The sequence below is a fragment of the Mastomys coucha genome, unplaced genomic scaffold (genome assembly GCF_008632895.1).
Source record: "Mastomys coucha isolate ucsf_1 unplaced genomic scaffold, UCSF_Mcou_1 pScaffold22, whole genome shotgun sequence".
In the NCBI taxonomy this organism is placed as follows: domain Eukaryota; kingdom Metazoa; phylum Chordata; class Mammalia; order Rodentia; family Muridae; genus Mastomys; species Mastomys coucha.
This window is the reverse complement of record NW_022196905.1, coordinates 58,158,217-58,184,574: the sequence shown is the minus strand read 5'-3', so window position 1 is coordinate 58,184,574 and position 26,358 is coordinate 58,158,217. Positions and strand designations below refer to the sequence as shown.

The 26,358-nt window shown below is 43.2% G+C and overlaps 1 protein-coding gene across 1 annotated transcript in view; it reads left to right on the top strand.

Annotated features, from left to right (window-relative positions):
* Positions 1 to 16,018, top strand: part of Tmem156 (transmembrane protein 156) — a 28,551-nt gene extending 12,533 nt beyond the window's left edge. The window contains exons 3-7 of the mRNA XM_031342401.1: positions 2,787 to 3,047; positions 4,697 to 4,816; positions 6,213 to 6,296; positions 13,558 to 13,660; positions 15,479 to 16,018. Of these exons, the coding sequence (XP_031198261.1) occupies positions 2,787 to 3,047; positions 4,697 to 4,816; positions 6,213 to 6,296; positions 13,558 to 13,660; positions 15,479 to 15,503 (593 nt within the window). The 3' untranslated portion in view covers positions 15,504 to 16,018. The remainder of the gene's footprint in view (positions 1 to 2,786; positions 3,048 to 4,696; positions 4,817 to 6,212; positions 6,297 to 13,557; positions 13,661 to 15,478) is intronic.
* The last annotated feature ends 10,340 nt before the right edge of the window (positions 16,019 to 26,358 follow it).

The window sequence follows — 26,358 nt, the reverse complement described above, 5'->3', positions numbered from 1 at the left end:
TTTGAGAATAGGATCAAGATTCCTTGGCATTGGTTTTGGACAAAACTGTTTTTCTTGTAGTTTTATAACCATCTTTAGATTTTGCCCCAAATCTACAGAAAACAAGTTGGGGGAATACCTCTCCAACGATGGTAGACTAGGAAGCATTTTAAAAAGCAGGTGATTGGCAGCCATCACTGCTCTGCCGCCTCAAACATATGTGAACAGGGCTTTGAAATGTGGCAGTCACCATCCCCACCAACAGGGGCTTGAAATACAACAATCCCCTCTTCTTTTCTCCTTTCCCTTCCCCTCCCTCTTCTCCCCTCTTCTTCATCTTTGTTCCCCTCCCCTAAAGATTTAGTTTGCTCTATTTTTTTTTGTGTGTGTGTGTATGTGTATTTACATGTATCTGTTCACCACACATCTGCAGTGCCTCAGAGGCCAGAAGAGGGCATTGGATCCCCTGGGACTGGAGTTGCAAAGGGTGTGTGAGCTGCCATGTAGATGCTGGGAATTGAACAGGGTCTTCTGGAAGAGCAGTGTGGTCTCTTAATTACTGAGTCATCTCTCAACTCCTGAGCTTCTCTCCAGATCCCATTTTCTTTAGACCAGCAGACATTCAAGTGGTTTCCCCATTTCAGTGGGAATACATCTTCGAGAGTCTGATTTCGCCTCTTTTGGCTGTATGTCAGGAAGTGAGCTTGTTGGAGTAAATGGTGATTAGACTGTTCAGTCTTTGAGGGACTTATTTACTATTTCACAAGCTGACTGGGAAATAGTATCTATCCCACTATCAGAACAAGGACTTCCAATTTCCCCCCATTCTCAACAGTACTGTTTATTCATCTTTTCCACACTGGTCACCCTGATAGGAGTCAGGTTATATCTGATTGTGGCTGAATTTTTGTGGTTGAACATGAATTTTTATGATGACAAGAGATGTTGAACATGTTTACATATGCCCACTGGATGTTTGTATATGCCCACTGGATGTAGATCTTTTAACAGATGTAAAAATCTGTTCAAGTTCTGTGTGAGTTTGTTTGTTTTGAGACACAGTTTTCTTATGCTACCCATGATGGCCTCGAACTCCTAGCGTCCATCGATCCTCCTACCTCAGCCTCTGAAGTAGCTGAGACAGCAGGCTTTACCATTATACCCGACATTTGCCCATTTTAAAATCAGGTTGTCTGTTTTTCTCCTTACTCCTCCTTCCTTGACGGGAATTCCTTCCATATGCTGGGTATGCTCTTTTATCAGCTATACACTGTGAATCTTTTCTCCCATCCCATGGGTTGACTCTTCCCTCTGTGGATGGTTTCTTTATGTTGTCTTTCCACTTTTGTTCACATAGGTCTTCCTTGCAATAAGTTAGCCATAAAGTAGGCCTTTTCACAGTGACTCAAGACTCTGGTCTTTGTGTCCCAAAGGACCAAGTGGAACTACTTCACCTATTCCTGATTGGTAATACAATGCCATTTTTTTTTCTGCACTTGACTATTTTAAAATTAAGTCTAGGGTCTTGAGAAAATGACCACAAAATCCAAACTATTTCAGCAAGGTAAAAAGATTTGCTTTTACAGAAGGGCGTGTGGCCAGCTTTAATCAAACAAGCAAGTATTCCCTCCAGGAGTCTCACTGGATTTTTATTTCTAGCTCCAAGGGACACTGTGCCTCACTGGGAGTGGCCCACTCTTAGCCTTGGATTCTGCTGCTGGCTAACTTAAAGCAACACATCTGATAACTGCTGATAACTGAGACAGGATGCAATGTTGAGCTCATACTTTGATCTTAGAAAACTGCTGACTGGGGAGGAATTTTTTTTCTGAGGCCAAGGCTGTAGCTTTACAAAGTTCTTTAAAGACAGAGCTAACTGTGTCTCAGTTTAAATCTTTGCTAGAAAAGACAATGTGTTTCATTTACATCCGCACAATGAAACACTGGTCTACCTCTCCAGTACTTTATGGGGAGGGAGTTAAATCCTCCTATTTGTGGGAAGTCAGTAAAGTTTTGGGATAACTCGTGGTGTAGACTGAAATGCATCCCCTCAAATTTTAATATGTTAAAGTATTAACCTTCACCACCAAGGCTGTGACATTACTTGGAATAAGACTGTGGTACATATAATTTTCTTAAGATGAGATCACTGTCCTGAAACCTAGCCCAGAATGACTGATGTCCTTTTAAAAAGGAGACATTTGGGCTAGGGAGGTGCTCATTTTTAAAGTGCTCACCCGGCAAGCACAAGGACCTAAGTTAGATCTCTAGAACCAGGATGAAAAGCGGTGTGTGTAACACACACTTGTAACCCCTGCAATGGGGAAGTGGAAGAAGGATCCCTGGGAGCCAGTTTAGCCCATCAGCAAGCCCCAGATTCCTGTAAAATATCAGTGTTTCATGTCTGCAGGCACACACATCAGTTTACCTGTATATGCACTCTGCTGATACATGGACACAGAGAAACACACACATGGGAAATACCATGTGAGGATGAAGGAAGTGACAAAGGTGGCGTTTCTGTATGCCAAGGAAAGCCAATAATTAAAAAGTTACAAATTTGATAATTATTTATAGTGTCCATAACTTCTTTTTCTATTTTGTTCTATACAAAAAAAGGAGGAGATTTGGGTCTTTGTGATTTTTTTTTGAGACAGGGCCTTGCAAGGGTAGCCTGGCACTGTCCTACATCAGCACTCTGAGCATTACAGGCTTCACAACTATGCCTAGTGATACTTAGCTCTGAGTTGTGTTTTCTTATTAGATATCACCATTCTGCAAATAACCTGTTCTTAACCTCTCTGTAGGTCTTGTCATGAGGGGATCAATGGAAGTGAAGGCAAGTGACTTTTACTCACCCTGTCAGTATTTTAATATCACCGCCGCTCTTATAGCTGACCCTATGAAGGAAGAGAACACTACCTGCACCCCTGCAACCCACCATGGACAAGCCACAGCTGTAGATGAAGATCCAGCCAGGGAAAAGTCTCTCAACCACACTTGTAGATTTATGAAAAATATGAACAACTGCGCTCACATTTTCTTGCGCCTAGAAATGGATGTAAAATGTAAGTTTGGAAGGAAATTAGAGGGAATGGGAAACTTTTGGCATCTATATATAAAATTAAGAAAGAGCTGTGACATTAACCAAATGTCACCAGAAGTCGCGTAGCTGAGGAATTTTGCTGCTGAAATTATGCAGCCTGAAAAAATATTAATCTCTTTATCTGTTTACTTCTTCTCTCAAAAATGTATTTTTATGGGACTCAGCCATAACCAGAGACAGAAGTGGTATATCTGGGTTGGTGAGAGATATGACCTGAAACACTAGAAAGGGACGCTAGAAAGATTCTCTGTCCTAGGATAACTGAAGTATGTCTGGTATCTGTGCTCGGTAAACAGCCGACAAACCTCAGAATTCAAAGGTGGGAGTTCTTTTCAAAGGTAAATATCCATAGAAAATTAAAGTTGGCTTTTAGCTAGTTCAATGTATCTTCTCTCAGAACTGATACAGCTCGAGTGAGAGGAGTTTTCTGACGTGATACTGTGTGGATTACTCACTTGCGGGGCGTGTCACTGGTTGATTCTAAGGCGAAAGAAGGTCAGACTTATCTAAATTCTGTTCAAGGCTGACTAAGTTCCGAACACCCTGTTCTGAACTCCACAGTTAGTATTTTTTGCTAAGCATTGTGCCCCACCTCACCCGTAAAGTTTATTATTAGAAATGATGTATCCCTTTCAGCAAGTGCCTTCTGTATGTCAAGCAGTGTGCTGGGATGGGAGCCCAGAGTCAGATGAACATAAAACCAGAGAAGGCAATCCCCTGCAAACAAGTCCCTCCTGGAGCTGCTAGTGCCACGGGCGGGATGGTTCCCCAGGCATTTTGGTGCTCCCAACATATGGACGTTTTTCCCATTACTTTTGAATGCTTTTCTAAAGCTTAACTACCTTAAAGATAATTATCTTTTTAAAATTATATCTCCAGCAAACATAGATATAGAAGGTGCAACCTCCCTAAACGTTCCATCACAGGAGTCTCTGGGGACATTTTCTATCCAAACTGTAACAGCCTTTACCTGGCAGGGCAGGGTTTGACCCCTCATCTCCCTGGCTACCCATCCAGCTCAGCCGGATCCTCTGTCTCCATCAGCCCCATTTCCAGGGTGCTTGCTGGACCTTTGCTAATTTAAAGACATATTTGGGGGCTGGGTAGCCCATGACCAAGATGATTAATGGCACACAGCTCTGGGTCTAGGGCCGCTGCCCTATGGCACTCCTGATGTACAATAAGAACATTGATATTGGCATCACCTGGAAGTGAAATTAAATGCCAGGAGCTTGAATTGAATGGATCCCTGGGAGCCACTTGGCCAATTTCCTCATTTAGTAGCTTCATGTCATACAGTGGGAAGGTGTTCAGGGAAGCGAGTGAGCCTGTTCCAGTTAAAGCTGCAAACACCTTCTCCACTAAAGGCATGTGCCACAATATTGCCTCTTAGCTGTGGTACCAGCTCATTGTGTACAATATGTGTGTGTGGGGGGGGAGGGGGTGCACATATATGCCATGGCACATGAGTAGAGGTCAAAAGGCAGAAACCAGGAGTTGGTTCTGTCCTTGCTCCCTGGGAGCTATAGATACGATAGAGCTGCATGTTAGCGGCTACTCGTCCTTTACTGGTTTACAGTGTTTAATTGGTTTTTGTTTTAATTTTTACAGCTGTCACTTGTTCCGTGAGAATCACTTGGTACATTTTAGTGCTATTAGTTTTTATGCTAGGCATCATCTTTATTATCCACAAAATACTTGAAGACCATAGGAGAGTGCGGAGACGGCAGAGTAAGTCCTGAGAAATAAACACAAGGGTTTATTGCAAGGGTTGTCTCTGTGAGGGCATTCCTTTGTCCAGGGAAACACATACAAACACGTGCCTCCCCCGCCCCCTGATTTTCTTTTTAGTTCAGTCAGCCACTTATTGTGTAACTACTATGTGTAAATGCTGGTTCTAGATACTCTTAGAAGGTAGAAGCCAGTGAGCAAGCCAGCCGGCAAATGGCAGCCTCTGGGGTTTATGCTGGCTGTACCTCCTGGCTGTGAGGTGAGTTTCCTGGTGGAGGGAACAACCTACAGAATAGCAAGCAGGACTGCCCTGACTTCCCTCAATGCTAGACTGTTACCAGGACGTATAAGACAAGTCAATCCCCAAGTTGTCTTAGGTTTTAGTATTTGTCCTAGCCCCAGAATGAAACCAGAACAATATGTAAACAGTGCTATTATTTTTGTTTTATGCATGAAAAGGGGGGGAAAATGACCAAACTCAGAAAAGTTAATGGTTTTGTCCAAAGCTACACAATTAACAAACTTATAGTATAGAGACTTGGTATCTTATAGGCATTGAAATCTTTGTTATTTTAAATAAGTGTATGTTATTTGAAAATAATTCACAGATCTATGTTTCTTGAACTATTTTCCTATATGAATACAATTAAGAAAGAAAGATACAGAATAGGAAAATGCCTAGAAAGACATGGGTATTGGGAAATACCTTAAATTCTTTCAAACATCTATCCAGGTGACAAATTTGATGGCCTTCAATGGTTTTTCTTACAAAGTAATGAAAAAAATCACAATACTCATGCCATTACACATAATTAATCTGAAATGTTTCCTAAATGCTCTGCACATCATATCAATGTAGAGAAAAGTAGTATTTTGTAAGTAAGAGCTGATACTCTTTCATGAGCAGACAGGCCATAATGATATTTACGGTAATGGAGAAACTATTCCTTTAGAAAGGGTCTGTGGGTTTTTGTTGTTGTTATTGTTTTGTTGTTTGTTTGTTTTGAGACAGGGACTTAGTATGTAGCTCTGGCTGACCTGGAACTCACAGAGATATATCTGCCTCTACCTTTCCGGTGCAGTGCTAAGTAAGGTTAAAGTCTTGCACCAACAGGCCCTTGTGTTTGTTAGTGAGAGAGGATTTAACAGTAAAGGGCCTTTAATGCCTTGTTGCTTTAGACCCCCTTTCGAACTCCTTGATAATCCTTTGCACAATGAAGACAGCGAGAATGTGATTTTGGAAGGGAGAGGCATTGAGGCCTTACTATGTAGCCCAGGCTGACTTCAATCAGGATCCTCCCTCAGCCTCCCAAGTGCTGGGATTAGAGGTGTGGCTCTAATCTAGCAGAATGTGCTTGTTTGTCATCTAAATGTTTAATCTCTTTTCTTGGAACAGGTCATAAGTACAAATCTACATCTGTTCTCTTAAGAGGGGGTGACTCTGCGAAGCTGAGCACTTTGAACGTGAGGGTTATTCCAGGTGAGTTCCGTGGCAGCCTACGGCATAAGACAGGAAATTCCAAAGTTGCAGTATCAGTTCAGAGCAAACTAGAGATCCAAGTCCATCTTAAGGAGCCTCGGGTTTGGAATAAAGGAACTGTGGGCAAGGGGAATCCAGCTTAGTACGTCTCATTATCAAGGGACAGTTATGATCAAAGCCACCTCCTTAAATAATGGGAAGTTTGCCTAATTGGCAAGAAGAAACTCGTGTGAGTAGGCAGGGGAGAGAAAGCCACAGGGAATACGCCTGGGGTTTATTTTTAAATGAGACAAGATACCATTATTTCTCAGAATTGCATGAAGTAATTGTAGAGTGGGCAGAGCTTCTGCTGGAGCCTTCACTTCACGGGGTGTCGTTGTATAAAGAGAACTCCTAATAGCCTCAATTAAAAAGCCCCCTGTCCTCTCTGGAGAAGCAGGGAGGGACTAAGGGAACCCTAATTAGAGCAGCTAAGAAGGCCGTGACAGATGCCCTGGCTTCAACTTCATTTCTTTCTGATTGTGTGGCCTCCTTCTGAATTCCTGCTGTCAAATCACATTAAAAAGAAAGACTATGATATGGACAGGGGGATGCCTTTCTCCTTCAACAAAGAGAAATGAGTTTTAAAAACCTGGAAATCCAATCTAGGGCCTTGGGCATACGAGGCAAGCACTCTACACCACTGAGCTATGCCCATCCCCCCCTTTCTAAATCTTGAGGCAAGATCCCATTAACTTGCTATAATTTACTGTACAGCTGAAGTGGTACTCAAACTTGTGATCCTCCTGCCTCAGCCTCCTGAGTGCCTGGGTTTATAGGTCTGTTTCAAAGCCTGGCTTCTGTTTAGTTTCCATTTTAATCTCCTCCAGTCCCTCCCCTCTCTCCTCCCCTTTCTCCTCTCTCTCTCTCTCTCTCTCTCTCTCTCTCTCTCTCTCTCTCTCTGGGGACATTTTCTATCCAAACTGTAACAGCCTTTACCTGGCAGGGCAGGGTTTGACCCCTCATCTCCCTAGCTACCCATCCAGCTCAGCCAGATCCTCTGTCTCCATCAGCCCCCTCCATCAGAGAGAGAGAGAGAGAGAGAGAGAGAGAGAGAGAGAGAGAGAAAGAGAGAAAGAGGGAGAGAGAGAGATCTTACTACATAGCCCAGACTGGCCCTCAAGATTATAGTTCTCCTGCCTCAGTCCCCCAAGTGGTAGGGTTATGCTTGTATGCCTGGCAAGAAAGAATATTTTGGACTCCTTGGAAAGCCACAGAGTTGAGTGGTATTGACTGATATTCTTTGTTTCCAGTGGGGTGGACAGCTCCTTTGCACTTCTGAGAAGATGCAAAGGGGGCTTCAGATAGGCTGTGTAAACTCTTTTTTCAAATGACAGGAAACTAGACTACGCCCTGTCTTCCACTGCAGGGCGATGGCAGCCACCTAGTGACCCAACATTTCCCTGGGGAATCGTGTACCCAAGGCTTTTGTTAGCTACTGGAACCAGCAGTCACCCAGACCCTTAGTCTGGGAAAAATTAGACTGTGTGCACCTAAAGACCTAAGTTTAAAAGACTCCAGACTTCCTAGTTGGTATTAACAAGTTATCAAGCCATGTTTGGCTAGTAAGCATTAGTTAATGTCAGCTATATATGAATCAAGTCAATGGGAATTTTGTGTGGTTCATGAAAATTTCATTTAATTAATAACATTAAAAAAAAAAAACACAACCCATAGAGTTGTTTTAAGGAGAAAAAGTTGTTTTAAAGGAAAGTAATGGTGATTCTTCTGTTTGTCGGCTCTCTTATCTAGTAGACCTGCTCTGCCCCAGGAATGGTTTAACCCAGCTCTGCTGAATTTTGTAGTTGCCGGAGGAAGCTTGGCCATTTCTGTTTCCTGGCCATAATTTTGAGCACAACAGTCTTGTCTGAGAACAAGTCAGTTGTTCCCCTGTCACCTCATATAATTGGAGAAGTCACAAATTTTAAGTCCTGGCTAGCCACAAGATGAGCCTCACAAGTTATATTTATGAGCCTGTGGCTTTCCTGCATCCAAAAAAAAAGAAAAAAAAAAAGCCAGTCTTAGGCCTGCCTTCCCTCAGTAGCTCTCAATAAAAACCCCCTGGCTTTATTACCAGGCATATAGTTTTGGTGCAGAGCCAGGGTGATGACCTTTTTTAAAAGACCAACAATCTTTTGAGGCTTAGCATCTTCAAAGGGAGAAGAGGTGGATTCCTTTTTATTTATATTCCTTTAACCTAACTGCGTCCACCCTACCACCACCAGTCTAAGCTGCTCTTTCTGAGAGAGAAGTGGAAAGAAAATCACATCTCCCCTGAGCGCTGTTTTTAAGGCCGCTCTTTGTAATGATGGATTGCAGGCAGCAGGGAGAGGTAAGGGAGAAAAGCGTGCCAGCCTGAGTCTCTGGTAATGCGGTAGCATGAGATGAAGACAGGGAAGGAGAAAAGCAGATGCCTGGGTGCCGCATTCAACAGTCTGTTGTTGGTGCTAGCCATGCTCTCCACAGTGGCTCTGTGGCTCATGAACTACACAAATCTAGTATTGTCACACAGGTACCCACTGTGATGTAGGGAGAATCATTCATCTCCAAAAAAGAAACAAGGAGAGCTCACCAGGATCCTTTCTGGCACAGAGCGGGACACATGTTAGAGCCACGTGGAGGAAGTGGAACCCTGATACTTTCCTTCATGCCTGAGAAACAAGGTGGCTCATGTGGTCTGTCTTGGTATTAATTTTTTTTACCGTCTTATTCATTCAGTTGTCATCATCACCTGGATGATGACTTCCTTTTACCCATCCTTGTGCCCCTCACAGTAGCATAGCTTTTGGAAGGCCATTCATTCATGATAAAAGTTTATGAAACAGCACAGCCCTAGGGAGAGACAGGTATAGGAGAGGGAAGGTGAGCAAGACATGAATCTTGCCAGGTATAATGGCGCACACCTTAAATCTCAGCACTCGGGAGGCAGAGACAGGCTGATCTCAGTGAGTCTGAGGCCACACTGGTCTAGATAGTGAGTTCCAGGACAGCTGGGGCTGCATAGTAAGATCCAGTCTCAATAAAAAAAAAAATCAAAAATAAACTTTAAAATTAAAAAATTAATCTTAAGAATGGCAAAGGTGAAAACAAACACACAGAATAGCAAGGACTCTGAATTGCTGAGCCGTCCGTCTCTCCAGCCACTGCCTTCTGTGTTCCTGAGATGAACGTGAGATGTCCACTTGCAGTCCGCTGGGCAGCCATTGTATAATACTGCATCAGGTCTCTGACATCAGTGCTTCCACTCACTCTAGCTGTGGAGGAGGAGAAGGTGTCATTCCATAGCTTGCCTCCAACGGTGAAATCTTTAACTCTCTTTACTGAACACTGACCACTTGCCAAGCCTCCCAGCAAACACTGGTGCCCCAGGCACAGCCCTTCCTGCCTAGGGCCCCAGCAGCTACAGAGAATCTACTCCAGGCTGCCTTGGGATAAAGGAAACCCTTGTTGAATCAAGCACTGTATCTGTGCTGTTCTTTGACACAAATCAATTTATGTAATTTTATAAGCCTTTCATTCTCCTGCTAATGAGAAAATGGAATCTAGGAGTGTAAATAACTGGTTTACTGGTCAAAGCAATTGAAGTCACACAAAGCAAAGACAATGGGATTTTGTGATACTTGGTTGAAGTTACTGGTTTATAGGTAGTTCCTAGCTAGAGTCATGGTCCGTTCAATCAGTTCTGCCCCAACGGTGTAGTCTGAAGCACAGTTTTCAATGGGAGTGATGACCTGGGGATCAAGCTGGCTTGTATCAAAACTCATCTTGCTTTTTACATCTAACCCTGGAAACAGAGATGAGACTTGTTCCCTCTAAAAAGCTATAGCAGCTCTGTGACACTGTGAGTCCCTGGAAGGGACAGGTTAGCATTGGTTAAGAGACAGGTTAACATTGGTTAAGAGCATTTTCTTTCCTGCCGTTAGTGTGGGTGGGTCCTAAGGTAATGCAGAGAAGAGAAAATTGACTTTTATTGTGAAAGAGGCTTAACGAATGTCAAAAGTAGGTGGATGACCAATTCATAGTATCCCCAAATAAAACTAATGGTGATGTAAAGTTATACTTCCCAGCATGTTTATGACCAGAAATATAAAGACTATGCAGGTTTCAATTTCCTACAGAAGAGAAGATAAATGACTGGTGCCAGATGTTTTGCAACTAAGCAAGATAACATGAAATCTTAATTTTTATTTGCTTAACTATTACCCGTAATATTGATGACTCTTAAAATGCAGGTTGGGTTCATAAAACAGGGAAGGTTACAGCTATCTGCTTGGTTATAGACTAGCTCAAAATGCAAAGGATGGCTCTTTTATGCAGGAAGAAACTCCTAAGTGTGAAGAGTCCACAGCTGGAAGAGAATGATTTATCCTAGGCATTCATTGAATGTCTTTATGTGACAGCCATTTCTACCAGCTCTGAAAGAAAGGATGGCAGAAAATATGCTTCGAACATGTCCTCCATTATTGCCCAGATGGTTCCTGCTTTCATTACTACCCACTGTGTGCATCCCCTTTCCAACCCTGACTTTGTCTTATGAGCTGGCCTTAACGAACACTTTCCAAGACAAATACATCATTATAACAAAATTAAGTCAGTGGGTTGTTTACAAGTAGGAGGATCTGAATTCAAGAATAGCCAGAACCCTTCTTTTCTGTGTCTTTCTCTCTCTGTCTCTCTCTCTTCCTTCCTTCCTTCCTCCCTCCCTCCCTTCCTTCCTTCCTTTCTTTTTTTAAAGCCAGCAGTGGTGGCAGTGACAGGCAGATCTCTGGGGCTCACTGTCCAGGGAGCCTAGCCTACTTGGGTGAACCCCCAGACTGTGAGAGTCCCCATTTCAAAACAGCAGCACAAGGAGGACAGGGCCTGGGAAGAAGTGGCGCCTCTGGCTTCTACATGTGTACACACATGTTCACTTGTGCATGCACATCCATGCACCTGCACACAGACAAGCACGCACCCCAAACTCATTTTATGTAGAATACACACACACACACACACACACACACACACACACACACACACACGTGTGTAAACTGAAGTTTGGAGACAAGCACATACATAAAAGAATTGATGGGGAAAACAGGCTTCCCAAACATGAGGTGTAGCTATGTTCCCCTGTGGGAGATGAACTGATCTCAGACAGAAACCCACCAGGAGCAAAGTAATGGGAAAACCCCTTGCAGGTTACACAGTGGGAACACAAAATTACACTGGAAGGATGAAATGAGGTTAGATCCCAGATGTCCTAGATGGAAAAGACCTTTGAACAGTGATAGAAATCTCTTTGAAAAAAATTGGAAACATTGCATGCAGGGCAGCCTGGACGTCGTCACAGGCAGTGTGATAGGGCTTTATTCTACTGCTGGAAATCAGTCTTGCTTGTGAGATTCAGGCAGGTTGAAATCCACACTGGGGTTCTTTTTAATTTTTAAAAGCTCTTTGGAGCTTCCTGAAAAATGTCAAATGTTTGGGAGGGAGAATTGACAAATTCTTGAAAAGGCATTTGTGATGTTTTCAAATATTCCTGACAGTCCTTGTTGCCTTCACGAGCACTGGTGAATTCATAGTATTTGAAAGAAACTCTATTTTCCAGTGTAGTGTGATAGGAAACAATTTCACTTGTCTTAGCTTTGCTGAAGAAGGTATTAAAATGACATACATTTTACTTTAGGTGTTTTTTTTTTTTTAAATCAAGTCTTAGAAGTTTTGCAATTAGCATACGAGTTGCGTGTCTTTAGATACCAGGAGAAACCAAAGATATTGTAACACTAGAGAATATTCCAGACCAGACATTATTTTGACAGGTAATAGCTTTTGATACTACATTGTGGTTATTCTCTGCTGTAAGACATCCACAAACTGAATCCACAAGCAGATGATGAGCAGCCTGGCTCTCCAGTCAGAAGAACTTCATTAATTCTCCTTGATAATTAATTCATTTTATGAGTAGGCTCCTTTGATATAACCTTTAAGATCAGTCTTCAAATCTCAGATTGCAGAAGGCTGCCCAAGATGTCTTGTCGAGGGTTGTCTAAGCAATTATTTGCACAGAAAAATTATTCTGAAAGCTTTCATGTACACCCAAGTCAATTTGGAAGTCTAGAACATCCAGGCTCCCAGGCTTCTAGGAAGGGTGATTCAAGTCTAATAGATCTTAGACAGAGCCCAAGAATTTGTAATCATAGCCTCTGGTGAAGTTCAGGCTGACACACTATCGGTCGCTATATCAGTTTCTGTGGTGTAACCAATTATCCCAGTGGCTTAACACAATACATGTGTGTTATCTCTGCTTCTGTGAGTTGGAAGTTCGAGCACTCCCTAGCTGAGGGTGGCTTAGCTCAGAGACAACCAATGCTAAAATAAAATGTTGGTCATGCTGCATTCTCATCCAGAAACCCTGCTTCCAAATTCATGCCTGGCAGAATTTACTTCATAGTGAGGACCTTGGCTTCTTGCTGGCGGTATACCAAAGGCCAGCCACAGCTCCTTCATGGCACCTAGAGTCCCACATGGCTACTTGCTTCTTTGAGGCAGCTAGAGTCTCTCTGATCTTGGGGACGACCTGATCTCTCTTTAGAGAGCTTTATTACTAAGTTGGGATCAGACCCGCTCAAAATAATCTCCCTTTTCATCAGCTCAGAACTAAGCAGTCTGGGATGCTGATTACATGTGTAAAACGCCTTCATCTTCACCCAGTGATAGAAGCCAATCTCGGTGTCTGGGGACTTTGATGTGAAACTGGGATGACAGAAGTGGTACCCTAGATGCGGTTGGTATTTACTGACCATGAAATAAAAATCAAAGGATGTCCAGGGCTCAAGTACGACAGTTCTGTAAGGAGGTAACAGGGACATGGGGGCTGCAGGCCCAAGCAGAGACTCTGTTTCAGGTCTCATTTGTTCCTCTTGGTTGGGGAAGTTTTGTCATCTTCCCCTTTGGAGGCCTAAACATGGAACGAATGCCACCTTCAATGGCAACTTTAGCAGGGCCTCAGGTGGCAGTCTCAGGAAACAGGGTGAGAAGGTGAAGGGAGAAATGAAGGCACAGACACAGAGTTGAGTGAAGTCGGTTAAAAGTATTAGAGCCATTGGTAGGAAATCGAACGAGTGATCGAAACTGCCCAAACCTTTTTAGATGAAGGGCAGGGTTGTCTTCCAACACATCCATACTGCAAGTTCTTTTTGCCTTGCTGTTGACTGACACAGCTCTCTGTCTTGAACTGTAGAGTCCACTCAAAGGTTGCCCTTAGTGAGGGTCATGGAAGTGCTCCCCCCAATACCAGAGCTTGAAGTCGATTCTCCTGTGCACCAGCAAGATCAATATACACGGTGAGTGACACTCAACCCTATTGACTATTTGAATTGTGCATTAGAAACCTGGATGGGTTCAGGGAACTCCCGTTGACCCTCATCAGCATTTCTGTCTGGGTGGAGAACACAGATGTGATAAACTTGAGAAGCCAGTCCACTGGAATTGGGTGACAGGAGGTAAAGAGCCTATTTTCTCCAAGATTTAGGAAGGATCAGCAGACTAATCTCTCAGTCTATTAGACTAATCTCCCGGTCTGTTCAGCTGTCCCTGAAATGTCAGCTCATCCCTTGGCATCACTTGTCTCAGAGTCGAGCCACAAGTCAGTCAGAGCAAGAGAAAAGGGAACATGAGATTTGTTCCATAGAACCCATCCACTGAAGTAAAACTTTACATTTAACATCGGATAGTCTAGACGAATGTGCCTTGACTTGGTATATTCTAATCTAAAATGATGCTCAGGAGTGTCTTAGAGATGCTTCTCATCACTCAGCAAATATGTAGTAAGAGACTACAGTGACATACGGTCATGTACGGCATATAAAGATGGTAACAGGAAAGGAGAGGGAAAGAAGCGATTCTGGAGACCTCCCATTGGGCATTATCATGGCTGGCTATGTCACAAATTCATTGCACTTGAGACATTATCAGTCCAGGTTCTTCCAGGAAACTGGTAATTTTATTCAAATTGAATAAAAAAAAAATTGAGTCAAGGACAGTTTGAAAGCCCAAATGTGGAAACTCCAGAGGAAGAAAATATATTTGTGTGGGAAGGACAGTCTGATAAGAAGTTTGACCTCAAAGGCTACCATAGCGTTTGGATGCCCTGAAGAGAGCAAAAAATGAAACCCCTGGCCTTCCTTTTCTCAGCTGTGCCAGTGTTCTCCACTAGCCATGGCCAGCCAGGGATAGATACGCTAAGCCAAGCTGAGATGGCTTGTGTAGCCTTCTGGCAGGGCGGTAAGTGGGTGGAAGGAAGCGGAGAGCAGATCTGGAGATGTCATTGAAGATCCTGCCCAAAAGGTCAATATGGCAAAGTGGAAACCCAGTGACATAGATCCATGCATTTTCCATAAGAAAGTCTGGGGTGGATGTGGTGGTGTTGGTGCTGTCAGGGTTTGCTGTTGGCTAGAGATTTCTAGGTTTGATTAATGCGTGTGCCAAAGAAATATTCCTGAGCTCTATGTCTGGTACCTCCCATGCTAGTCCTCATGCAGGGACTGTTCAAGCTCACAGAGAAAGATGCTCTGATTTGGTCATTCACCCCAAACATGGACTTTATGTCAAGAACTCTACTCACCGGCAAAAGTAGCAAGGAAGTTATTGGGGAAGTTAGAGTAGAGAAACTGTATGCTTGTAAAGTAACAAATGTAAAGTAACAGGGTCTAGAAGCGCTTACTGAGGACACAGCAGTCAGAAGACAAGATGCCTACCATTTGCTAGATCCTCAATCAACTTAGGAAATGGAAGAATCATTCCACTGCGGTCCTACTGTTACCGTGAGCTATCTATCATAACAGAGAGACCTGAACCAACTCTTACGTTTCCACTGAAAAGAAGCCAATGGTCCTGTAGTAGAGGAGGCAAGAGGAACCTCTAGGTTTCTTCTGTCCCATGCTTGCAAGTTTCTCATCATTCCAATGCTGTCCTTGTAGGGGTAGAGTAGGGGCATCCTTGTAAAACACAGTAGTGGATAGAGGACTGACAGGGGGATATTATAAGAATCAGCACTTGAAATGAATGATTTGAACTTATTCTCCACCGATTCTAATTTAGACAATACTTTAAAAACTATTTTGATAAATAATATTTGTTTTCATTAAAAAAAATCCTTTCAGGCTATCCTTGGACAATCTGGACTGAAGGCTTTGAAGAATAATGAGAATTTAATTTTGGGATTGAGTGGGCTGGTAAACACTTGGGTCCAGCTGAGAAAGTGCTGATAGGTGAATGGCGGGGCTAAGACGCTGGCTGAGGAGAGTGAACTGGAGAGTGTCTATCTGACCCACAAGATTAAGGGATCAAGAGTGTGTCGAGAGCTGCTGTGAGCCATGGAAGACAAGCTGACGAAGCCCATGAGAGAGGAAGACGGTGCTCACCTTTACCACCCATCATCATCATGTGGACCTGAGGTCTTCATTCTGAGGAGCCAATGACCATGGATGAAAATCCTCTCTCATTGGGTCATGTTGCAGGTGCAGGATAGTCTTTCCTATACAGATGATGGCCTATACAGATTTGGCACATTACTTAAGATGGCCTGTGTATTTATTCATACGCTTATTTGCATTTATAAGTCTTGCCTCTTTTTGGCATAAGACTGTTTTTATTAAAAGTAAACATTAGAGGATATTGAAATAAAAAGAATTTGAATGAAATGCCTTGAGTATTTAAATTTGATAACAAATGTTTCCCTGGATGCTTTTGGCTCTCATATTTGTTAAAGCCATCATGGATATCAGAAAGAAACCTGGGTATCAGTTTCAATAAGAAGCACACACAGACACGAGACCAGCTCTTCATATTAAAATATATATATTTTCCAGAATTAAGGTGGAACATGGCCTCCTGATATGATTGTGTGACTAAAATTGTGTATCTGGATAGCACAAGTGAGGACCCCCACCCTGAGCTCCTTGATCCATCTCCTATGAGGCAGTTAATGAATCTTTTCCTGACCTTCCTTAGAGACAGAGTCTCAGACCCCACAAAGGAAGTGGTTCTCTCATCCCCAGGCATAAGCAAGCAGCATCCTCGTCTCCAAAGATTCAGGACAGTTCCAGCCACAGAACTGGAACCAACAGGCCTCACTAGGTCCCATCTTCATCAATCATCATGATAGCTTCCACCTTTTGCCCTACCATATTCTCTATTCTTCACCAAGCACACTCTAAAACACACTCATGGTTTGGGTTGGTGTGATGGCTCAGTGGGGTAAAGTGATTGCTGTATAAACATGAGGACCCAAGTTCTGATCCTCGGCATTCAAGAAAAGCTGATTACAGATCTGTAACCCCAGCACTAGGTAAGGGAGACGAATGGACTCTAGGGAGGTTGCTGGTTAACCAAAATGACCAGCTCTCTACTCAGTGAGATACACTGTCTCAAAATCCATAGTGGAGGGCTGGGGAGAGAGCTGAGCAGGTCAGGGTGCTTCAAGCCTGAAGACTTGAGTCTGATCCTTGGAACCCACATGGTGGTAGGAGAAAACTGACCCCTCAAGTTGTCCTCTGACCTCTGAATGTGCACAGTGGCATGTGTGTACACAAACACACACACAAAATATAAACAATAATGATGATGATAAAGTGGGTATGATAGAGGAAAACACCTGCCATTGACCTCTGTGTGTACACGTGCTCGGACACACACACACAAACACATATGCACATGTGCGCACACACACACACACACACACACATTCTTTGGGTGGTCATTTTCATATAAGGCTGTTGGGCCATATACAATTTATTTAAATAAGTTAGTATGTTTTATCTTTTTATTTTTTGTTAGACAGGACTAAGACATAGATTTGGAAGAGAGATGGGGGAGGGAGAGAGAGAGAGGAAAGAATGTGAACACTCTGGTCAAGGCTTGGCAGCAAAATATAAATAATATATATATTATATATTATAAATATATAAATGGGTGCCCTCTCCCATTGAACTATCTCTCTGCCAGCTTTTTTTCTCTCCCTTCTTATATAAGCAACTAAGAAGAAAGTCCATTCAAGAACTTATTTTCATTTTTAAATCACAAACTAAAATTTTAATTTTAAAATTTAGGGACTGGAGGTTTGGCAAATGGAACGAACTCAGCTCGTCTTCCTTCGTCTTCTCTGGGTATCCCTAATTAAGATGAGTCAGCTAGGGTCTTGGATTTTTCTGCAGGAACTTAGTCTTGCCACATGATGAAGTGTGGCTATTCTGCACTTTCCGAAGAGCCAAATTACTGTTTCTCTTCACATTCCCTATTATGCTCTGACAAATGACTTGGGAATCAATGGGAACTTGGCTTACAACGGGCATACATTAAGCTTCTGGTCCTTCTGTATTGTGGCAGCTTTCAGAAAGTGATTTCACTACCTTATATTAAATAACATTCTCTAATAAACAGTGAAAATCATGCAAAGATGTAGAGAGCTAGCCATGGGGCACATTGCTAGACAGGAAAGAGCAGGTAATTGTGCTGGTGCCCTGCAAGAAGTCAAGCTCATAGAACTGTTTCTGGTTGTTAGGGATCACATCTGAGGAAGGCAGCTTCCTCTGGTATCTCTGAATCACCAAACCTCCTACGTATATAGAGTCCCCCGCACTACCTTCTTCATGGCTACTATTTTTGTAGTTATTCATTTCTGGCATTCTCTTTAGACTAGATTCTGCATGCGGGCAGGTAACATACCTGATTCTGCACATTGGAACATCCGGGCCAGCTGGTATAGTATTTAGTTCACAGTAGGGTCTTCATAAATGTTAGCTGGACAAAGAGCCAACTCTACACTGACATGAGCCAGTGTAGTCAATTCATGTCTTCTTCGCAGAGACATCTGACACTTTCCCCAGGAAGCTCAGACAAAGGAAGCTCTCTAATTTTCCTTCCTCCTCAAGTTGGCCTAGTTGTGTTCCTCCTCGTATATTTCAGGCAGAAGTAGCAAAAGAGAGAAGGGGAGATGGAGGACTGCCTGAGAGAGGAGGTTACAGCTAAGACCACTGTGGAGCTTCTCTTCTGGGAGAGCAAGGGGCTGGTAGAACGCATCTTGCAGAATGCTTCAGATTGTGATTGCTGCCTGGTCACTGGCCCTGAGCCTCTCCGTGAGCCTGATGGCTCTGCTCCCATCTCCACTCAACTAATGCTAGTAAAAAAATCAGCCTGTGGGCCTGAAAGTCTTCCATAATCCATGGCTTCCTGTGGATAACACTGACCCTGGTCTTTAGTGTGTTATGCATTATAACTGGTCCAAACTTGACTGGACTCATTCTATGGACTTGATTTATAGCTTAGCCTTGACTTATATTAACCTTGAATTTTGTGTCAAGAGTGTGTTGGAAAATGGAGAGAAGGAGCATGGCCCCTCACTAGGATGCTGCCACAGTGGCTCTGCCACTAGTGAGTATGGTGGAATTATGGGAATAAGAAGAGGGGCAGATGAAGAATACACAGAGGGAGAGTTAGTGGAGCATGGCAAATACCTTTCTAATGAAAGTGAGAATGTCTTAGGGGTTCTATTGCGTTGACAAAAACACCATAACCAAAAAGCAAGTTGGGGAGGAAAGGGTTTATTTGGCTTACACCTCCACAGCATTGCTCATTATCAAAGGAGGTCAGGACAGGAACTCAAGCAGGGTAGGAGCTGATGCAGAGGCCATGGAGGAGTGCTGCTTACCGGTTTGCTTCACAAGGCTTGCTCAGTCTGCTTTCTTATAGAACCACAAGCCCAGGGATGGCACCATCCACAATGGTCTGGGCCCTCCCCCATTGATCAGTAACTGAGAAAATGCCATACCTTACAGCTGGACGTCATGGAGGCATTTCCTCAATTGAGACTCCTTCCTCTCTGATGACTCTAGCTTGTGTCAAGTTAACACACAAAACCACCCAGCACGCAGCCTGAGCAGAGAGAGAGAGACAGAGAAAGGAGTGAGAGAGAAAGAGAGGGGGAGGGGGGATGGGAAAGCTGCAAGCTTCTGCCTGGAGAAAATAACATTGCCCAAATATGTAGCTGCTGGCAGTGGTTTCTAGAAGAAACAAACATTCTAGGGCCCTTCCCACGTCAGTGCTTCTATCTTAGCCTTGAGTCCAGTTTGTTCCCGTTCTGTGCTCGGTCACTCCTGGATGAGGCAGCTATTCCCTTTCCTGATCGTTTTTCTGGTTGTTAACATTCCCTTTTCTTCATCATTAGAACCATGGTTTCTAATGTCCTGCTTAACTTGCTGACTTTAGAGTAATGTTGTGTGCGCATGCAAGCATGCACGTGCATGTATGTGTGTATCTGTTTTCTCTAGAATTTAGTCCTCTTATTTTCATACACCACTGTATCATAGATATTTATTTATGTCTGTTTCTTCTCCAGACTGAGAGGGGCAGCCACACCCCAGCTTTGGAGTCCCAGCAGCAGAGACTCACTTCTTCCTGCTCTGATCCTCACTTGCAGTTCCCATCCTTGTTGATGATAAATATTAGCTGAGAACTCATTAAACTTGTAAGGGAATAGGATTGCAGGTTTACTTACCAGGATCTGCTAACATGATGATGTTCTTTAATAAACAAGGTGGTGGGTACTGTACATAAGAATTCATCCTATGGAATTATACTCAGCCATAAAAAAAAAATGTAAAAATTGCGGGAAAAATGATAGATGTGGAAAATATATTAACTGAGCTAACCTAGATCCAGGGAGACAAATACGTGTTTTTTCTCATATGGAATCTGTTAATGATTGAATGTATGTGTGTGTGAAGGGGTGGATGGCATGAGACTGGAAAGGGATCCACAAGAGTAGAGGAAAAAGAGATGCTGAGGAAGGGAGGGTAGGCGGTAGAGTCCATGTGTCACGACAGAAAAAACAATGCTACTGAGGTGGAGGACCCAAAGGGCTGTGGGTGAATGGAGGAAAGAAGATCAACAGAAACAAAGTATACTTGAAATGCTACAATGAAACTAGCCAGTGTAGCCCACAGTTGCTTTCCATTGTGAAGAGAACTCAAGGCAGGAACTGAACTAGAGACCATGAAGAAATGGTGCTGACTGACTTGCTCAGCCTGTTTTCTTACACACAACTCTGAACCACCTGCCTCAGTGGGCTGGACCCTCCCACATCAATCATTAATCAAGACTTGCCTACAGTCCAATCAGATGGAGGCATTTTTTTTTTTCAATTGAGGTTCCTCTTCTCAGACAACTCCAGCTTGTGCCAAGTTGACAGAAAACTAACCGGGACAGATGGCAATCCTAGGATAAGAGATGCGAAAAGCATGCTTGCATTTGAAAAATCTGGCTATGATCTAAGGACGGGGAAAATACTTCCAAATTCTGGCTCTAGTCTGTCTGCCAAGATTTGGGGTTTTATTTATTTTAACTTAATAGTAATCTAATAAACTCATACCTGTCAGGCAAAAACATCTAAATATGATGTATTTTCAAATAAACTTAGAGGCCTTAATGATTTTAAAGTATCTAAATTAGTAGTTCTCAACCTTCCTAATGCTGTGACCCTTTAATACAGTTCCTCATGCGGTGGTGACCCCACACCATAACTGTAACTTTGCTACTTTTATAAGTCATAATATAATATAAATGCCTATTATGACAGATATCTCATATGCAACCCTCAAAGGGGTTGCAGCCCACAGGTTGAGAACTACCGATCCAAAGGATACTTTAAAGATTTCTCCCATGAATTTTATACTTATGTAGTGGGAATCATGCATGTTAGAAGGATGGTTGGTCTTGCAGTTCCTGTGAAATGAAGAAAAAAATGTATGACCAAGCAGGCAAGAAAACAATGCTTCAAAAATCATGGTTGGAGAGATGGCTCAATGGGTAATATGTAAAGGAGAGAGAAATTGATGCAGATATCAGCATCAACTTCTGGCCTCTACCCTTCCATATACATGCACATACATGTATAACACACACACACACACATACACACACACACACTTCACATTTTGACTCCTAAGAATTAAAACTATTACTGGAGAGAACTGGGTAGATAATACTGTTTACTAGAAGAATATAGTTTTTTGTTGGTTATCACTTGATACTTTCATCTTCAAACTATGGAAGGCTCAACCTGAAATCACTTCAATGATGAGATTATTGTTTTATTTAACATGGAATTCTGGATGTGCTGCTCTCGGGGTTGATTAATCCAAGACTTGTGCCATTGGACACTCAAATATTCCCTCTTTTATCTCTGCCAAGTTTAGCTAGCTGGTTTTGGTCTTCAGGCTTTCCCCCATGAGGCTTCTGGGAGAGATTTATTAAACAGTGCGCTCATGGCACCAATGGTCATCATAGACCCAATCTATTTCAAGAACAAAGAAACTTGACATGAAATCAAAATCAAGCCTAGGGGCATGATAGAGACTGGCTGGAAGGAAATGAGGAGGCACAAGAAAGGGGTTCTATGGAGGCAAACATAGTTAAAGTATGTGGTATACTTCATCAAATTCCTCTTGAAACCCATCACTATGTACAATGAATACCCACTAATAAAAAAGGGGCGAGAGGTTGAAAGATGGCTCAGTGGGTGAGCGTACTTGATGTGCAAACATGAAGACCCCAGTTTGAATCGACAGCCCTTATGTGAAAAGCTGGGAATGGGTGAGTATGCCTGTAACCCCAAACTTGGGAGGCAGGAACAAGGAGATCCCAAAACCTCCACCCTCTGAAAGACCCCCAGAGCCAGGGAGACCCTCACTCAAGTCTCGGGATGACACAACCACCCAATAACTCACAAGAGACCAATCTTGCTGCAAGCGCACAAGGTTTATTGGGGATAAGCCAGGTCTGGGGTCGAACACGTAGCCTGGCAGGCCAGAGGAGTTCGACCATGAGTACGAGGAGTAAGGGGTATTTAAAGGGAAAAACCACAAACTAGGGGGGTGGAGGGGTTACCAAGGAAACATAACAAGAGAACAGTGGAAAATTCTAAAGAGACCCAGCCCCTATTTGAGTCAGGGTCATAAGGAAAACGTCTTATACACTCATTATGCACAAGAATGTGGTCTGGTCAATGTTATTCACTTTATGGCTGACCGTTCCCTAGAATCACCCAGATGGCTCATATCCTGCCTTTTTGTTCTTGGACCTTGCTAGGGGGAGCCTTTGTGGCCAACAGGTTTCTGAAACTGGCTAGTCTACATTCTTGGCTCGTTACAGAGACCTATGTCCTTTAAGTAAAGGTTATACAGTATACATACATTTCTACTAATACATTTCCCTTTTCATTAGCATGCCTTTTCCCAAATTTCTAAATCTCCCAGTCTTTCACCTCCACCCCTACATCTAACTAAAATGGTAAGCTTCTTAAACCTCCACCCTCCACCCCTACATCTAACAAGAAAAGTAAGCTTCTCGCTGAGTGTTAGACCTTGCCTCAAGGCAATGAGCTGATGGGGGCAGGGGAAGCGGGGAGAGGGTTGATAGAAGAAGGTACCCAACATCCATCTTTGGTTTCCACATGTATGTGGAGATGCAAACACTCCCACACAATCATGAACACACACACACACACAAACACACACACACACACACACACACACACACACTTTTAAGAGAGAAAAAAAAGCAGAACAAAGAAGCCTTTACCAGTCCCTACCTTCAGAGCACCTAGCAAGGACCACACATTCACTCTTAGCAACCCCAGGGCAGAGTGCTGGAGACCCAAAAATAGACGACTAGTTTAGACCAATCAGGAGTTGGCCTGATTCTCAAGTAAGGGAGGGGAATTGATGGCCAGTTAAAGATGGGGCTTTGTAAGCAGAGAGGAGGAAACAATTGTTGGGTACCACTGGGAGTATTCCTCCCTAGTTTCCTCAAAAGTGTGGAGAGATGTTGTAGAATATATTTAAGCTCAATTGTGGCCTTCATTCAGTTTCTGGATAAAACACACACACACCCTTTATATTTATAATAAGCCTTAATCGGCACCAGAGCTGGGTGCCTCTATGCTCTGAGAATCAATGTCCCCATCGATAACCCCATATTATAATATGCCATGTTCCATCTGGGCAGCTCTCAACTTTAATTGGCTAACCTTCAAGGCCATATTTTTATGACTTGCCTACCCCATGGTGGCTTCCTCCTCTCTCCATCTTCTTCTCCCCTCCTGGTTCCAGGAACCCCAAGCCCTGCCTATCTCAATTCTGCCCAGCTCCAGGTTGTAGACATCTTTATTTAACCAGTAGTTTTAAATTAAGGAGCAAAGTCACATTGTATTGCAGATTCCCTCATTCCTGGGGGGCAATCAGGCCTTAGGAGCCAATATTTAGCATTACAATACAGGCAGTAGCAGACTAACCCACTACAGAGAGAGGCTGACTTCAAACCATATGCTGGGGATTGAACCCAGATTTTGGGATGTATTAATCAAGTGTTAGGTTCGGAGCTGTGCCCCTGCTCCAGAATAATCTCTTCAAGAATGATAAGACTGTTTACGCCAGGCATGTGTCACTGCCCAGCACCCAGTGCTGGAAGTCCACGTCTGAGTTTGAAGACAGTGCTGTTTTGGGCCACTGTCTCTACCTACAGTCACATGTCATGTCAAATGATCTGTGAAGATAGTCTATGCATTTTCACATAGGAAAGCGATCAGATGTGTCACAAAGGCATGTGGAATAACAGCAGAACAGTAGGTGATCTCCCCCTTTGATGTGGCCCCACTCCAGGCTCTTCCTCACTTGCTCAATGCTTGGGAAGTGAATCAAGATTGCTTGTCTAGCAGCCAAGGGTACCCAGAGACAGATCGACATGATTGTTTGCCTCAGGACTTCAAATGGGGCCACTGACAGGAAGGTGGGAAAAATGGAGCTTTTTCACCTCAGAAGCAGAACTGCTCGGTGCTCCGGTCTCCAGCCATAAATCTCTCCCCACTTCCCAAGAGGCCTTGTTTCCCAGCTTGGTTCTCCTTGCCTCTCTGTCTCTGTGAGCACCTGGATGTCAGGTCCAAAGGAAACTCCAGTTCTCCAAACTCTAAAACACAGTCCAAATATCCGGAAATGTGCTCAACCAGGAATACAGTTCTGACCGTTAGATAAAAGCTAGCATTCCTCAGGAACACAGTCAGCTTTTGGAAACCCAGCCCAGAAGCTTCCCCAGAGCAAACCACTTCCTGCCCAAACTCTGAGGCCTGTTCTGTGTGCCAAAAGGAATCATTTTCTTTCTTTCTCTTTCATTGGATATTTTATTTACATTTCAAATGTTTTGCCCTTTCTAGGTCTCCCCTTTGGAAACCCCCTTTCCCCTCCCCTTCCCCCTGCCTCTTTGAGGGTGCTCCCCCACCTACCCACCCACTCCAGTCTTCCCACCCTGGCATTCTCCTACACTGGGGCATGGCTGAGAAGCGCCTAAAGAAATGTTGAACATCCTTAGTCATCAGGTAAATGCAAATCAAAACAACCCTGAGATTCCACCTCACACCAGTCAGAATGGCTAAGATCAAAAACTCAGGTGACAACAGATGCTGGTGAGGAATCGGAGAAAGGAACACTCCTTCATTGCTGGTGGGATTGCAAGTTGGTACAATCACTCTGGAAATCAGTTTTGTGGTTCCTCAGGAAATTGGACATAGTACTACCTGAGGATCCAGCTATACCACTCCTGGCCATATACCCAGAAGATGCTCCAACATATAGTAAGGACACATGCTCCACTATGTTCATAGCAGCCATATTTATAATAGCCAGAAGCTGGAAACAACCCAGACAGAGGAATGGATACAGAAAATGTGGTACATTTACACAATGGAATACTACTCGGTATTGAATATGAATAATACTATTCCCTTAATACTATTAAAAACAATGTGATGGTTTGAATGGGAATGGCTCCCATAAGGCTTATATATTTGAATGTTTCATCATTAGGGTGTGTCAATACTTGACCGGGATTAGGAGGTGTGGCCTTATTGGAGGAAGTGAACATTGGGGGTGGTCTTTGGGGTTTCAAATGCTCAAGCCAAGCCTACATTATTTCTCTCTTCCTGCTTCCTGTGGATCCGAATGTTGAACTCTCCACTTCTCCAGCAACACTCCAGTGTGCCTGTGTGTCGCCATGCTTCCCACCATGGCAATAATGGGCTAAACTTCTGAACTGTAAGCCAGCCCCAATTAAATGTTTTCCTTTATAAGAGTTGCTGTGGTCATGGTGTCTCTTCACAGCAATAGAACACTGATGAAAACAACCCCCTTTATTAGGTGAGAAAAGGCAGGGCTAAGTCCCTCCTTAAAGCTCACAGCAAGCTAAAGAGATTTGGATACCACCAGGTGTGTGTTTTCTTTTCCTGCATGGGGGTCAAACCCAGGCCCTCACTCTGCTGCAAGAGCCCTACTCATTGAGGTACAGATCTCTAAGCCTATTCTTTCAACCACAGGTCCCCTCCTTAGGGAGCTAAAGTAGGTCTTCTTTCTTAGGAACAAAAACTCCAGTACAGTAAAATGCCTTTCCAGAAGTTTTTCTAGTTTAGTTTAGTTTAGTTTTTCTAGTTTAGAAGTTTTTTAGTTTAGTAGTTCCTTTGAAGGTTATTCCAAAGATCTACCCCCTAACAGTTCTCTACCATAAGCCTTCTCTTATGTCTATCCATGTAGCCAAACCTCAAAGACTTCAATTTAGGTGGTAATTATGAAGAATCACAACTACAGGTTCTTGGTTTCTTTCCTGGGGACGGGGGCATGTTTAGATGTTCATAAAATTAGATCAATAAGTAATGTGTTAATTGACTTTTTCAAACAAATTCTCAAGATCCCCTAACATGAAAAATATTAATTACAACGCAAAATAAATAATTAATGTCAAGAAATGCACCAGAGTCTTTGAAAAGTCCCCTTTCTTCTTCAAGAGTTTAAAATACAGTTGTCTTCTTGAGATTTGCTACAGAGAGACAGGAAATACCTCCAGTCAATTTGTATTTGGGTCAACCTACAATGGAGGCTCCTTTCTCTCTTTTGGTCCAGGTGCAGGTGGAATTCGGGTGCAGGCAAGGGTGCGGGGGGGGGGG